Source organism: Taudactylus pleione, unplaced genomic scaffold (assembly GCF_031769625.1).
Source record: "Taudactylus pleione unplaced genomic scaffold, aTauple2 ptg001146l, whole genome shotgun sequence".
In the NCBI taxonomy this organism is placed as follows: Eukaryota; Metazoa; Chordata; class Amphibia; order Anura; family Myobatrachidae; genus Taudactylus; species Taudactylus pleione.
Window position 1 is genome coordinate 301,008 of NW_028285547.1, and position 16,533 is coordinate 317,540.

At 48.9% G+C, this 16,533-nt stretch overlaps 1 protein-coding gene across 3 annotated transcripts in view; it reads left to right on the forward strand.

Moving 5' to 3' along the window:
* The first annotated feature begins 296 nt into the window (after positions 1–296).
* The window catches only part of SH2D5 (SH2 domain containing 5), a 32,752-nt gene continuing 16,515 nt past the window's right edge, over positions 297–16,533 (forward strand). The window contains exons 1-5 of one of the 3 annotated variants that reach the window (XM_088462071.1): positions 297–742; positions 5,651–5,731; positions 5,864–5,938; positions 13,387–13,524; positions 14,105–14,344. In XM_088462071.1, coding sequence (XP_088318197.1) covers positions 668–742; positions 5,651–5,731; positions 5,864–5,938; positions 13,387–13,524; positions 14,105–14,344 — 609 coding nt within the window. In that variant the 5' untranslated portion in view covers positions 297–667. The remainder of the gene's footprint in view (positions 743–5,650; positions 5,732–5,863; positions 5,939–13,386; positions 13,525–14,104; positions 14,345–16,533) is intronic. The other 2 variants (XM_088462072.1, XM_088462073.1) reach the window with 2 other exon arrangements.

The window sequence follows — 16,533 nt, forward strand, 5'->3', positions numbered from 1 at the left end:
ACCTCATCACTCCATTCCAATCCCTTCCCCCTCTCCACTCCATCCGAATCCCTTCCCCTTTCGTCACCCCATCCCATAACCTCATCCCAATCCCCTACCTTCTCCACAGCCCATCCCAATCCCATCCCCTCATCTCTCCATTCCAATCCCTTCCCCCTCTCCACTCCATCCTAATCCCTTCCCCTTCCATCATCCCATCCCATTCCCCTTCACCTCATTACCCCATCCCATAACCTCTCACCTCATCCCAATCCCCTCCCTTCTCCACAGCCCATCCCAATCTCATCCCCTCTCACCTCATCTTCTCATCCCAATCCCATCCCCTCAGTCTTCCCACCTCATCCAGCCATTCCCAATCCCTTCTCTTCTCATCTCCCAATCCCCTCTCACCTCATCTACCCATTGCCCTCTGCTCACCCCATCCCAATCCCTCATCTCCCCATCGTAATTACTCACTATCTCATCTCCCTATTCCTTGCCTTTCTCCATGACTTATCCCTAATCGCTTCCCCTCCCTTCTCATCTGAGTGTACATAGATACTGAGCTGTAGCACTGTTTATAACATGTGTTGCTTCTACATATTCTTCTCTGCCACCCAGGTGTGCTAAGCCAGAGAGAATCAGCAACGATTAGCATCAACTGCCTGGATTCTACCTAGTACATAAAATGATGAAGTCGCATCCAGTGGGATCCTCAGACGGAACGTGTCCAAGAGCTCATGTTATAACCAAGTTCACAGAGGTAGGTGAGAGGAATCGCCAGGCGCACAGACTCTGCAAACCTCTGTGTTTCTATATTTGTATTATACAGTTGTGAGCACTGAATGGCTGTAGGTTACTAAAGACTGGTGAGAACACCCCTGGGGACCCCGCAGTATGTGGGATTATTTCTCCCTGAGGCACAGAACACGCGTGTCTCACAGATCCAGGCCTGGTCGCCCAGCTACACACTGCTGCTAAGAATGTATCTCTGTAAATATCTGAAAAAGGGGGAATTGCAGGTAAAATAGATTCCTGCTATGTTACATGTCTGGACAGATCAGAGCTAAGAGCAGAAGTTACCTGACTCATATCTCCAGGCCGCTCTCCATGCAGATAATACAGCCAGAGATGGATGATCCATCAATGACGTCTGCCAATCAGACAGTAAATGTAATCAGTCTAGGCTCTAGAGAGAGTCAGGATCACGGATACAAATACCTGTTTGGTTGTTGTGTGCACTTTCCTGCTCAGGGGGAGTTAAGTCTGAAGTAGCTGCAGGCCTCTATTTAACATCGCTGTTTGGATGTGGACAGTCAGGGACATACGTTTATATAAACAGCTGATCTGATGCATAAGCCTCTTGCATTATTCCGGTCACATTATTATAGCAAAAGAAGAAATCTTCAGTTATTCTACAAAGTGGGATGAAACCTTTCAGGGCCTGACAACGCGGCATTCACCTGAGGTGCCCTCCTGACTCACCCCAATGCTGGCCCTGTTTCAGGCAGGCAGCAGCTGGGTGGTAATACAGGCATTATAATGTTTAACAATCATTGATAGTTAAATATTTATGTTCAATTTATATCCCCCCCCCCCCTTCACACACACACACACACACACACACACACACACACACACACACACACACACACACACACACACACACACACACACACACACACACACACACTATCTAGTGTTCCCTCTAGGCTGTTTCAGCTGGGCGCACACTCTGCCCAATTTTAAAAGGTCAAAATGTACCCTGCCCTTTTAGAGGTGCCCCGGTAAAATAGCCTGCCCTGTGCCTTCCCCCCCAGAGGGCGCCGCAGAGTCCCAAGGGTGTGAAAAGTTCCAGTGACCGATCTCCACTGGGCATCTATACACCATGAGGGGAGAGCTTGGGGGCAGCCGAGCACCTCCGTAAGTGCTGGGCAGGGAAGTGGTCGGGAAGCCGGCGGACTCAATGCCGGCCGCCGGCTTCCCGACTGTCTAATCCTGTCAAGTGTCAAATGACAGGCATCGAGATCCCGACACCTGTCATTAGACCTACGCCGGGAGCCCGACACCCGGCTTACCGATCGAAGGTGCGGACAGCCGTGGGCAGGGGAAGGTTAGGTTAGGGGCTCCCGAGGGGGGGGGGATATGGTGATGGTTGGGTAGGACTGTGCTCTGCTTTGTGGGCAGATGTGATATGTTAGTGGGCGGAAAGGTGTGCTATATGAGTGAGTTGGGTGCTGCACTTCCTGATCGCAGGCGTACCGGGTCCTGCGTAAAATTGGATAGAGACGGTGGGGTACGGAAGTTGCGCTCGCAATGTGGGTGCAATGATGATGGGGGAGTGTATGTGGTTGCTAGTGTGTGTGGTGTGAATGAGTGGGGAGGGGTGGACCAATAGAATGACAGAGGCGGACACAAGGTGGGAGCAAATGGTTTTATTGGAGTAGTCACAGTGCTTCTCCTATATAGTCCCTCACTCTCCCCCCCTCACCTACCGAGACTCCCAAGACTGTCGACCATAGTGTCCAGCAGGGGTAACGTGCCAGTCTATTGAACCGCACGGAAAGGAGCCTCCTGAAAGGGTCGACCCACCTCCTCAGTCTCTCCCCCCCACCACCACACCCACCTTGTTGCCCAGGACTATATAGGAGAAGCACTGTGACTACTCCAATAAAACCATTAACTCCCACCTTGTGTCCGCCTCTGTCATTCCATTGGTCCACCCCTTCCCACTCATTCACACCACACACACTAGAAACCACATACACAGTCCAACACTCCCCCATCATCCTTGCACCCACAGGGCGAGCGTACCTTCCGCTTCCGGGGGGGGACTTAGGGTCAGGCACCCCCCCGGGAGGTTAGGTTTAGGCTAGGGGAAGGGGGGGTTAGGGTTAGGCACCCCCAGGGGGAGGTTATGGTTAGACACCCCTCCGGTTGACTTAGGGTTAGGCTGCGGGGAAAGGGGGTTAGGTTTAGGCACTTGGGGGGGAGGTTAGGCACTTGGGGGGGAGGTTAGGGTTAGGCACCCCTAAAGGTGGGTTAGGGTGTAGAATAGGGCTAGTTATACTTACCTGAAGGCTGACAAAATTACTGCCCAGAAGAACCGCTTGCACACCTTGGCCCAACGGGTCTCCAAGTACACCTGAACCGGAGCTTATTAAACGGTGGAGCGGACACTCAAACAACCTTACCTTTACAGTCTGATGTGGTCAGATCTTAAAGTGATGTACTTTGCTCCATTAACATTATATTGAGGAAAAGAACCGGCTATTAGACGCACCCACCTCTATATAAAATTTATAGATTTTTTTAGCATGTTATAGTGTATAGTAACCCTGAATATGTATGCTGATTATGGCCCTCATTCAGAGCCGTACGCTCTGAGCAGAGCGCACGCTCTGCATGAGGGCCGGGCTCCTTTTTCATGGAGCGTCCTCCTGGACGCTCGTATAGCTGTGGGTCACCACCCACAGGCTATACGAGCGTGCATTTTGATGGCCGCGATGGTCGTGACCATCGCGACCATCGAAATTGCGAGCCGGAGCCTGCGGTTGAGGTTTTCAACCGCAAGCTCCGGAGTGATTTTGGCTCTATCAGAGCCAAAATCACTCCCACTGACATCACTAGTGATGTCAGTGGGCCGGCTTCTGACGGGAGGCGTTCCCGTGGGAACGCCCCCGTCAGGGAGGCACACCCCCGGCACGCCCACCAAAGGGGGCGTGCTGTCAATCAACATTGACAGCACGCCCCCTTTGATCGGACACAACGAGCGAAGGAAAGTCCTTCGCTCGTCGTGTCTGGCGCATGCGCACGACGGAGCTCCCTCCGTCGTGCGCATGCTCAGTGCAGACCATCGACCCACTTGCGAGCGTACAGCCGCTCGCGAGTGGGTCTGAATCAGGCCCTATGTTTTTTATGAATTAGATTATTTAATATAAATATATTTTAAACTATTCTGACGTCTTGATCTTATTTGGTTCTGCCATATTTGGTAATAGAATTAAATAGCATTACTATATCATTTTTATATACATCAAATTAGTGCAAAACCCGTTCATTTTCTAGTGATTGGAAAAAACATCAAAGCTTAGTAGCGATGTTTTTCTGACTTTGATGGTCATGTGTTGATGGTAACATCGATATTATGCTGTTGATTTCCCAACCCTACTATATTAGTTTTTGCCTCTTTTACATCAAATTATCATTCATCCAAATGGGAAGGTGACAGGTGAGAGGCATGGACAGCACTGCTGTATGTATAAAAGGCACCAGCCTACTAGAGGAGAGGACTCCAGCACTAGACTCCAGGATGCTAGACCCCGGGTAACTACTGCTCTCTGGGGCTAATTCAGCATTGCATGCAAGTGCAATGCTGAATGCAGATTCCCGATTATCAGGAATCTGTGTATCGCAGGACCCGTTCTGCGAATGTGCAAAACAGGTCCTGCGTGAACGCACGCAGTCCCTGCTATGCCTCTGCCTGAAGGGGTGGTGCGCGGGGCGTCCGGCGTTCGCGGAAACAGGGGCGTGTCCGTCCCATTTTCCGGGAGTGGCTGCTTCCACGGAGGCTGTTTCCTGGCCGCTGGCCGGCGGCCCGACGCCGTCCACCATTGCGACCGATAGTCACGTTGGTGTTCCCAGTTCTGCGACCTCGGTCGCAGTTCTGGGATCACAAATGGAGCAGGTGGTGTCATACACCTCCTGCTGTATTGCATATTAGCAAGAACGGGGGGGGAACTACCCAAATTGTACTCAAAAGAACGTTTTTATATTTGAGTGGATTTCTCTGTTCAATCCTGATTAGTGAATCCTGACAAGGACAGACAAGTGGATGCAGATGTGTGTAATGGGTAATTAGGTGTCTGTAATGGGGATATGGCGTACACAGGTGGGGGGTGCTGGGCTGATTGTATCCTGATGTTACCTGGATAAATGTTGTGTGATAAATACCCCCCCACTGACTGACATCCCCCTGCTGTCTCCTTCTGTCAGTACGTTGTGTGATAAATACCCCCCCACACTGACTGACATCCCCCTGCTGTCTCCTTCTGTCAGTACGTTGTGTGATAAATACCCCCCCACTGACTGACATCCCCCTGCTGTCTCCTTCTGTCAGTACGTTGTGTGATAAATACCCCCCCACTGACTGACATCCCCCTGCTGTCTCCTTGTCAGTACGTTGTGTGATAAATACCCCCCACACTGACTGACATCCCCCTGCTGTCTCCTTCTGTCAGTACGTTGTGTGATAAATACCCCCCACACTGACTGACATCCCCCTGCTGTCTCCTTCTGTCAGTACGTTGTGTGATAAATACCCCCCCACTGACTGACATCCCCCTGCTGTCTCCTTCTGTCAGTACGTTGTGTGATAAATACCCCCCCACTGACTGACATCCCCCTGCTGTCTCCTTCTGTCAGTACGTTGTGTGATAAATACCCCCCCACTGACTGACATCCCCCTGCTGTCTCCTTCTGTCAGTACGTTGTGTGATAAATACCCCCCACACTGACTGACATCCCCCTGCTGTCTCCTTCTGTCAGTACGTTGTGTGATAAATACCCCCCACACTGACTGACATCCCCCTGCTGTCTCCTTCTGTCAGTACGTTGTGTGATAAATACCCCCCACACTGACTGACATCCCCCTGCTTTCTCCTTCTGTCAGTACGTTGGCTCGTTTGCAGTGAAGGAAGCCGACTACCGGAGGAGAGTTTGGATTATAGAAGAGCAGATGCGTTTCCTGAAGGTCAGTCAGACTCATCATCTAATGTTACCTTAATGACCGCGGCGCCACCCACTATTAGACTGGAAGCTTTGGGTGTATTCTTCTTTAAGCTGATATTATCCATATACAAAGCTAAAGGCTGTTCCCGTACAGGAGCAGTCCAGGCGGAGAGCTGTGATCCTGAAGTTCAGCCTCCAGGGGGTGAAGATGTATGATGCCGATGGCGAGGTAATGATCTCAGTTCTCCAAAAGTGTGTATGCATCTTGCAGTGTGCCCGCCCCCTATGTGTGCATACACCCTGATGCAGAACTGTACACATACTGTACCGCTATTGTGGTATGCATTCCCCCTATTTATAGAATTGTAAGCATATTGTGGCGTGCCCCCCCCACGTATGTGTGCATTCTCCAATATATAGAGCTGTACGCATCTTGTGGTGTGCCCCCCCCCCCCCCGCAGAGGTGTATCTTGGGGTCCAAGCGCCCCTGGCAAACTAAGGGACTGGCGCCCCGCTCCAATGACTGCTTCTACTTGAAAAAATAAAATAACACACACTGGGGGTAGTTTAATTCATACACAGAAATAGGGAGAATATTTTTTTTTTCTCTTTTTAATATATATATCTTTTACAGAACTTACTCTATTGCAAACCACTATTTACTAATGCCAAAATACACAGGTAAAGCTTGAAAACATAGCATCAAAAACAAACATGCATTACGGAAAAATAATTTACATATATTCAAATTGGACTGTACACTGTATTATGCTTTTTTAACTCTGCTATATAATTCACTGGTAAAACTGCCCACATGGGTCCATTGTTATCTCACACACAATAATAAAAACAGCCCATAAGGATTATATCTTAATCTGACACCTGAGTATCCACAATTTATAAAGACCATGGTCAATTCCCGATACTGTGGAAAATATAAATTTATTAGTACTTACACTGGGGGTAGTTCAACTTACACGCCTGTAGAACTAGGGAGACAATATATATATATACTTTTTTTTTAATATATATATATATTTTTTTTTTTTCAGTTATAACACTTACTACATGCAAGCACTGTTTATTAATTTCTATATATCAACAACACAGGAAAAGAGGGCATCAATAACAAACAAGGTGCATTGTGGGCAAGATAATTTGCATATATGTAGTCCCAAGTACATGGTCAAGACCATCGCGACCATCTTTTTGGCCGCTCGCATATGCTGTGGGTGGTCACCCACAGCTATACGAGCGGGCAGGAGGCCGCTCCATTTTCATGGAGGAGGGCCCTGATTCAGAGCGAGCGCTCTGGTCAGAGCGTTCGGCTCTGAATCAGGCCCTATGCCTCTATTTTCACTGCCTCCTGAAGCCTGGCCGGATTAATTAATGATTAATAATTTGTTGCCCCTTATTATGCTTTCATGTCCCAATATTTCTCTGTCTCGTTGGTTATAATATCCTAGTATATAAATTATTATGTTGCCAAGCTTTAAGTATGTGAAGAACATTTTATCTCTATAGTATGTCTGTGGAAAAGGTTTTATCCTTACTATGTGGGAGAGCTGGGTTTAGCATAGTCTAGCCTAGCTAAGGTCTACAATATACTGCCCTTGTCATGTATGTGTTTTACTATCCTTTGTCTGTGTGGGTGGGGGGAGGGGGTTTATAGGTTAGGATATTGTAGGTTGGTTAAGGGGAATTGGGATCCAAGTATGCCTGGGTTGGGGTTAGGCCATACAGAGTGGGGGGTTATAGGATGGGTTGTTTTGGAGGGTTTTGATTTGTTTTGATTTATGGCAGATTATTATATTTGTTACTTTTATTTAGTCATATTTTGCAATTATTATGTATCAGGCTTAAGATGTAAGGTACATTTGTACTTGTATATGCCTCTAGCACTGGCTATATATATTTGGTAAATGAGCCCATATGGCGCCTATGGGCTCTTATTGTTTATTGATATAATATGTGGTACTCTTTATATCCTGATATATTGATTATTTGTCTTTAGTTATGTTTATTGCCTGATTATATGTATTTTTGTATATTGTATGTGGTACTCTGTCTGAGACTTATTATTTGTTGTTGGGTGTTTTACTCTATGTTCTCTATTGGGAATTATGCCATTTAAGAAGGTGATACCGAATATTATTCTCTGAGTCAATATCTGTGCAAATTGTCCTACACCTGAAGAAAAGTAGGCTCTATATGTTTGAGATTTTGCTCTTTACCGAGTCTGTAACAGGCATAATTTGTAATAGAGTCAATATATGTGTACTCGTTTTGTTTATGTTATTATAAAATCAATAAAAATTATTGAATTTAAAACTGAACTCATTGCCAAAAATTTTATATCTGCTACAAACCTTCCATTTCACATTCCTCCATCGTGGCTTCAGGCTATAAAGTGTCTTAGCCACCAATATGTTTAAGGTCAGTCACAACCTAGATTTAAACATGACATTTTATACCATTGTAAACATTTGGGTGGTCTACAACTTCCTCATATCACAAGTTATTACAATGTCATATTACTGAATCGGATCCTTGAATGGACTCGTGCTAAATCGGATCCTTGAATAGACTCGTGCTAAATCGGATCCTTGAATGGACTCGTGCTAAATCAGATCCTTGAATGGACTCATGCTAAATCAGATCCTTGAATGGACTCGTGGTAAATCGGATCCTTGAATGGACTCGTGGTAAATCGGATCCTTGAATGGACTCGTGCTAAATCAGATCCTTGAAAGGACTCGTGCTAAATCGGATCCTTGAATTGACTCGTGCTAAATCAGATCCTTGAATGGACTCGTGGTAAATCGGATCCTTGAATAGACTCGTGCTAAATCGGATCCTTGAATGGACTCGTGCTAAATCGGATCCTTGAATGGACTCGTGCTAAATCGGATCCTTGAATGGACTTGTGCTAAAGACTCCAAGCAATGGGTTCTGATGGAGGAATGCTGCTTTGTTCACCCCATTGAAGTCGTCTCCTGTCTTCTGAAACTTATTAATGTCAACCAATCGTCACTACCACCTTGTGTGCTCCCTGACATTTCTTAACCAATTTCTCCTCTTACGTCCTTCTTTTATAACCCTGATTTTTTTCCCCTTGTTTTCACGCTCATACTTTAAAACTTTGGGCGGCAGCAGGCTTATTTTGCGTCAGCCAGCTGGTGTGCTTGTCCGGTCTACGTTTCTTTTCAGAGTTACAGTCCTCATGGAATTTACCACATTCAGAATTTTGGAGATACTCACAACGTTGCCACTTTCTGGCCACTTCGGTCGGTGCCTCAGATCTATCGGGAACCCTTATTCTCTCTTTTTTCTTTGTCTCCCAGCAAAAGAATTGCACCGCTTGCAGATGGTATAAAATGCAGCTGCCAGGCTATTAATCAATCAACCTCGTTCCAGCCACATTACCACCCATTCGCTACTCCCTTCACTGGCTGCTTGTCAGATGGCGAATTGTTTTCAAGATTGGCCTGCTGACTTTCAATGACCAGGGTCCAAGGTAACTGAAGCAGTTTCTGGTCCCTTACTATCCTACTCGATTACTGCGTTCTGCTGACGAAGGACTTTTAACAGTACCTAGAATCTCCCGGAATTCATCTGGGGGTCGAGATTTCAGCTCTGTTGCTCCGACTCTATGGAACTCACTTCCCCGCACAGATCGAGAGGCCTCCACTCTAGAATCCTTCAAAAATAGTCTCAAGACTCAAATATTCACCCAAGCATTTCACTAATGTCCCTTGTTAAGCTTGTTTTGTATTTTGTGCTGTAAAGGCAAATGTAAAGCACTTTGAGTCCTTTAGGAGAAAAGCGCTATATAAATAACAGTATTCTTATTATTATGCCTATGAAAACTCTTTGTGTTTCCATTCAGACACCCTCTGACTCCATTTATGTATTGTATACATTACTAACTAAGAACCTCTTCCCTACGCTTCCCTCTTTCTCATTCATTAGCTTGGGAAATAGATCTTCAGAGTGTAGTATCCGAGTTTGATTGAAAAATACGTTCGCCAGCTCATTAAGCTCTGCACCCTAAGTTACTACACCGAATGTTTCCAGGGGAAGCTGAAATGCGTTGGAGATGTTAAAGTGCTTCTGGAAACTTTTTTTTACATATATGGTGAGATTGCCCGAATCTCTCCCCCTTCTGGACATCTGTCTTCAAGTGTTCAGAGTTAATCTTAGGCGGTAATGTCCCTAGAAAACGGGGTTTCGGCTTTTAAAAATTACTTCTGCCTCGGCAAACACATATAAGAAGTCCCTTCTCCGACACCTCAATAATGCAGCAGAGGCCGTGATTCTGGTCCTTTTGGAGGTCGTCAACTCCTCCCTCCATCAGGGATTGGCCATCCAAGATCGACTATGATATGGACATGGCTGATATAATAACATTCTCCTTAGGCAAACACTCTTCTCAGACACCTAGCTACCATGGTTGGAATGGAAGGAATCTTCTCTATACACTTCATAACGCTAAACAGCAATTACACCCTACTACTACCCCCTTACAGATCACTCCCTGCCTTTCACCCGTCTTTTATTTCCCCTTCTCCCACCCTCTTGTTTATACTTGGTTTTATCTTGTTTATTTTCTTTGTTCTTTTGTTGTTGTTTCACGTTTGCTTCTCTTTATTACTTCCCTGAGACACAATGTAACAATGTGAACTGTGGCCTCACTTTTTCTATCTCCATGTCTGTTTCTGTTACTAAATTATGTGATGTTTACTTTGTCCTGGCTATTCAGCTTCTTCTACAATGTTTGCTATCATCCTTTGTATGCTTTTTTTTTTTTTTTTAAAGTTTGGATAAAAAAAAACAACTATTACTACGATGACATAAAAGGTAATCTTAGGCGGAATGGGTATGTAATGCCGGCTGACGGGATGTTTCCTGTCACAATATCGATAGCGGCATCCCGATGGTTGGTATCCCGACAGGGGTCGGGTAAGTATACTTACCCTACCCCCTTCTCCCCCTAACCCTCCCTTCTCGTAGCCGAACCCTAACCCTCCTCACATCCTAACCCTCCCTGCTAGTGCCTAAACCTAACCCTCCCCCCTTTGTGACTTTTTGCAAATCGACCATTTACTGAAGCCAAAACCGACATTTTACCCCCTACAGTGCAAACATTAAAACTCCCCTAAACTTTTACTTATTTGCACAGCTCTGACCTGCCCACAAAGGAGGGAGGGCACACTGCACTTCCTCCCCTGCTGTTGTGCCGCACTGGTAACAATGGAATTGGTATGATTTGCTGGCAAAATACTGACCGACAATTGTTATACCGTCACCATAATACCGATCCATTGAAAAAGCTGAAGTATGAAATCAATACAGATTTACACCATATTCTGTTACTCACCATTGTGTCTCTGTTTATACAAGATAACATTAAATTCTGTCTCCGGTTACACATGATTACACAGCATTCTGTCTCTGATTACACAAAATTACACAGCATTCTGTGTCTGGCTACATGGGATTACACAACACTCTGTCTTTGGTTACCCAGGATTACACAGCACTGTGGGGGTCATTCAGACCCGCTCGCAAGCGGGTATATGTTGCCCCACTGCGCATGCGGACGACGGAGGGAGCTCCGTCGTGCGCATGTGCGAGACCCGGATAGCGACGGGCTCTCCGTCGCTCCGGGTCTCGCACCAAAGGGGGCGTGCTGTCGATGTTGATTGACAGCACACCCCCTTTGGTGGGCATGCCGGGGGCGTGCCTGCCAGATGGAGGCATTCCCATGGGAACGCCTACCGTCTGAAGCCGGCCCCACTGACATCACCACTGACATCACTAGTGATGTCTTGACCATCGTGACCATCATCATGGACGCTTGCATAAACTGTGGGTGGTCACCCACAGCTATGCGAGCGTCCAGGAGGACGCTCCATTTTCATGGAGGAGGGCCCTGATTCAGAGCGAGCGCTCTGGTCAGAGCGTTCGGCTCTGAATCAGGCCCTGTGTCTCCAGTTACACAGGATTACACAGAATTCTGTCCCTGGTTACCAAGGATTACACAGCATTGTGTCTCCGGTTACACAAGATTACACAGCACTCTCTCTCCGGTTTCACAGGATTACACAGCACTCTATCATCGGTTTCACAGGATTACACAGTATTCTGTCTCCCGTTACACAGGATTACACAGCATTCTGTCTCCCGTTACACAGAAATACACAGCACTCTGGGCCTCATTCAGAGGCGGTCGGAGGATGCAAGCGGTCGCTTAGAAACTGGGCGGCCGCTTGCATCCTGGGCGGCCGCCTCTGTTGCGGTCGTTAGGCTGTGGGTTAACACCCACAGCTCTAACGACCGCTCCGGTGATGGTCGCGATGGTCAGAGACCATCGCGACCATCGGGGCTTACGACGAGACCCTAGGGTAGGGTCTCCCTTGTCGTAAGCCCCGGAGAGCTTCTGGCTCTGTCTGAGCCGGAAGCTCTCCACTGACATCACTAGTGATGTCAGTGGGGCCTCCCCCAAACGGTAGGCGTTCCCATGAGAACACCTCCGTTTGGGCTGCCACCCCCCGGCCCGCCTTCCAAACGGGGCGAGCTGTCAATCAACATCGACAGCTTGCCCCCTTTGGATCGAGACCCGCTACGACCGGCGCTGTCGGTCGTAGCGGGTCTCACGCATGCGCACGACGGCGCCGGCGCCGTCGTGCGCATGCTATGTGGGGGGCAATCGACCCGGTCCGAGCGCATCGCCGCTAACGACCGGGTCTGAATGACCCCCTCTGTCTCCGACTACACAGGAATACACAGCATTCTGTCTTCGGTTACACAGGAATACACAGCATTCTGTCTCTGGTTACACAGGAATACACAGCATTCTGGACCTCATTCAGAGTTGGTCGAAGTGGCCGCACGGTCGTACGCCACCAATGTTCGCTATACTGCGCATTGGTAAAGTTCGCAATGCGCGTGTGCAAACTAGCTGCTACGATCAGAAATTTCTCTCCCCTTGAACACAGCCAGGTCGGCAGTTTGAGTGACAGAATGAGGCGTTTGTGGGTGGTAACAGGGGAAGGTGCTTGAAAACGGGGGAGTGGAGATCCGAACGCAGGCGTGACTAATTATGCGAACGGCGTTTTATGGGAGTGCATACGATTTATGCGAGTGCATAATTAACAAAGTAGCGTCATGGCACATGTGACATGGGAGGTTTTTACACTGACATGATCGTTGAGCTTAAGAGAGGGTATGGTCAACCTTAAGCTCTACGACCAGTTCCGATGGTGTTCCCGATGGTCTCGATTAATCCCTATATGCCTGGAGATTACGTGTAAGGCGTAGAGAAGGGGGCGTATTTTTTTGTCTTATGCCCGCTTCCTCCCCTTGGTCGGCCAGCTATCTGGCTCTGGTTACACAGGAATACACAGCATTCTGTCTCTGGTTACACAGGAATACACAGCATTCTGTCTCTGGTTACACAGGAATACACAGCATTCGGTCTCTGGTTACACAGGAATACACAGCATTCGGTCTCTGGTTACACAGAAATACACAGCATTCTGTCTCTGGTTACACAGAAATACACAGTACTGTCTCTGTTTACACAAGATTATATTTTGTCTGATTAATAATCTAATGTAATATTCTGTGAGATATAGTCAATGCCATTAATGTCTTTATGTTTCCCACATTCAGACGCTGCTAATGGCTCACGCGCTGAGACGTATTCAGTATACCACTTCCAGGCCTGAGGACCACCAATTTGCCTTTGTGTCGCGTAACCCACATGGACCTGCCAATCAACTCTTCTGCCACCTTTTCGTAGGCAGCGAGGTACACTGGCATCTCTTCATGCTAATACTCCTAAGTTTGTATTTTCTTTATTAAAAAGACAGTAATATTAAACTATATTTCTATTAAAAATGCACATGGTCACCCATTAAAATGGGTGATAACAGGGGGGTGGCAATCCAGACGCGGGTGTATCGTGGTCAGCGACTGCAACCTTTGCCATAGTTGCACTGATTTCAGGCAGTCATGTTCAGGCGTATAATCTGTGCTGGCGCAATGTTCAATGGTGCGAAAGATGTTCGGCCGATAGCGCGTCTTAATACACAAAGCGTTGCAGCCAGTGGGTGTCTCTGCACGAATTTATATGAATCCCAGCTGCTGCAGCATTAGCATAAAGGCGCAGTCACGCTGCGGAAAAAGACGCAATTACGGCTGCATTAGCGTCCACCTCTGAATCATTCCCTAGGAGAGTAGATGAAAGTGCAGAGGAGGTGTGACCAGGATAGCTGCACGCCTGCGCCACTCCCGGACAATACAGGGGCTTTACACTGACCCATAGTTTGCTGTGTATTGCCATAGACTTAGGTACTTGTGCTGTAAAGCGGTCTCCTTCTCTACATAGGCTCAGTGCTTGAATCTGTTGCTGTGCCGCTCCTTCCAGCTACAGTACCTAATTACGCACCCAGAGACGCGTGACGCAAAGGCTTCAGCGCACACATCCGCCAAGGTGCAGAGGAAGGGATTAAGTGCTGGGATTGTGAGGGCGCCGCTGGATCCGGAGGAGGTGTCTCAGAACGTGAATGCCTTGGTGTCTTTCCGGCGGCTGCCGATGATTGGAGAGGTGGAGAGCGCAAACAACCAAGTGAGATCTCACAGTGATTCCAGACTCAATGTTATGCACACTCACAGTTGGATCATAGGTCTGTTGTACAATATCTGCGTAAGATGCACATTCCTGTACTTCACGTATGTCTGTATGCAGACTTTGGCATCACCATAGAGATGCATCATCTCCTTCCGTGCAGAGAAGTGTAGGCCGAGTGGGTTCAATAGACTGGCACATGCTGAGGAGAGGCCAGCACTCTGCCCTCAATAGACCGGCACATGCTGAGGAGAGGCCAGCACTCTGCCCTCAATAGACCAGCACATGCTGAGGAGAGGCCAGCACTCTGCCCTCAATAGACCCGCACATGCTGAGGAGAGGCCTGCACTCAGCGCTCAATAGACCCGCGCATGCTGAGGAGAGGCCAGCACTCTGCCCTCAATAGACCCGCGCATGCTGAGGAGAGGCCAGCACTCTGTCCTCAATAGATCTGCACATGCTGAGGAGAGGCCAGCACTCTGTCCCCAAAAGACCACGCATGCTGAGGAGAGGCCAGCACTCTGTCCTCAATAGACCTGCACATGCTGAGGAGAGGCCAGCACTCTGTCCTCAATAGACCACGCATGCTGAGGAGAGGCCAGCACGCTGCCCTCAATAGACCGGCGCATGCTGAGGAGAGGCCAGCACTCTGTCCTCAATAGATCCGCGCATGCTGAGGAGAGGCCAGCACTCTGCCCTCAATAGACCCACACATGCTGAGGAGAGGCCAGCACTCTGCCCTCAATAGACCCACACATGCTGAGGAGAGGCCAACACTCTGCCCTCAATAGACCCGCGCATGTTGAGGAGAGGCCAACACTCTGTCCTCAATAGACCCACACATGCTGAGGAGAGGCCAGCACTCTGTCCTCAACAGACCGCGCATGCCTAGGAGAGGCCAGCACTCTGCCCTCAATAGACCCACACATGCTGAGGAGAGGTCTGCACTCTGCCCTCAATAGACCCGCACATGCTGAGAGGCCTGCACTCTTTCCTCAATAGACCCACACATGCTGAGGAGAGGCCAGCACTCTGCCCTCAATAGACCCGCGCATGCTGAGGAGAGGCCAGCACTCTGTCCTCAATAGACCCGCACATGCTGAGGAGAGGCCAGCACTCTGTCCTCAATAGACCACGCATGCTGAGGACAGGCCAGCACTCTGCCCTCAATAGACCGTGCATGCTGAGGAGAGGCCAGCACGCTGCCCTCAATAGACCCGCGCATGGTGAGGAGAGGCCAGCACTCTGTCCTCAATAGACCCGCGCATGGTGAGGAGAGGCCAGCACTCTGCCCTCAATAGACCCGCGCATGCTGAGGAGAGGCCAGCACTCTGCCCTCAATAGACCCGCACATGCTGAGGAGAGGCCAGCACTCTGCCCTCAATAGACCCGCACATGCTGAGGAGAGGCCAGCACTCTGTCCTCAATAGACCCGCACATGCTGAGGAGAGGCCAGCACTCTGTCCTCAATAGACCACGCATGCTGAGGACAGGCCAGCACTCTGCCCTCAATAGACCCGCGCATGCTGAGGAGAGGCCAGCACTCTGTCCTCAATAGATCTGCACATGCTGAGGAGAGGCCAGCACTCTGTCCCCAATAGACCACGCATGCTGAGGAGAGGCCAGCACTCTGTCCTCAATAGACCACGCATGCTGAGGAGAGGCCAGCACGCTGCCCTCAATAGACCGGCGCATGCTGAGGAGAGGCCAGCACTCTGTCCTCAATAGATCTGCGCATGCTGAGGAGAGGCCAGCACTCTGCCCTCAATAGACCCACACATGCTGAGGAGAGGCCAGCACTCTGCCCTCAATAGACCCACACATGCTGAGGAGAGGCCAACACTCTGCCCTCAATAGACCCGCGCATGTTGAGGAGAGGCCAACACTCTGTCCTCAATAGACCCACACATGCTGAGGAGAGGCCAGCACTCTGTCCTCAACAGACCGCGCATGCCTAGGAGAGGCCAGCACTCTGCCCTCAATAGACCCACACATGCTGAGGAGAGGTCTGCACTCTGCCCTCAATAGACCCGCACATGCTGAGAGGCCTGCACTCTTTCCTCAATAGACCCACACATGCTGAGGAGAGGCCAGCACTCTGCCCTCAATAGACCCACACATGCTGAGGAGAGGCCTGCACTCTGTCCTCAATGGACCAGCGCATGCTGAGGAGAGGCCAGCACTCTGCC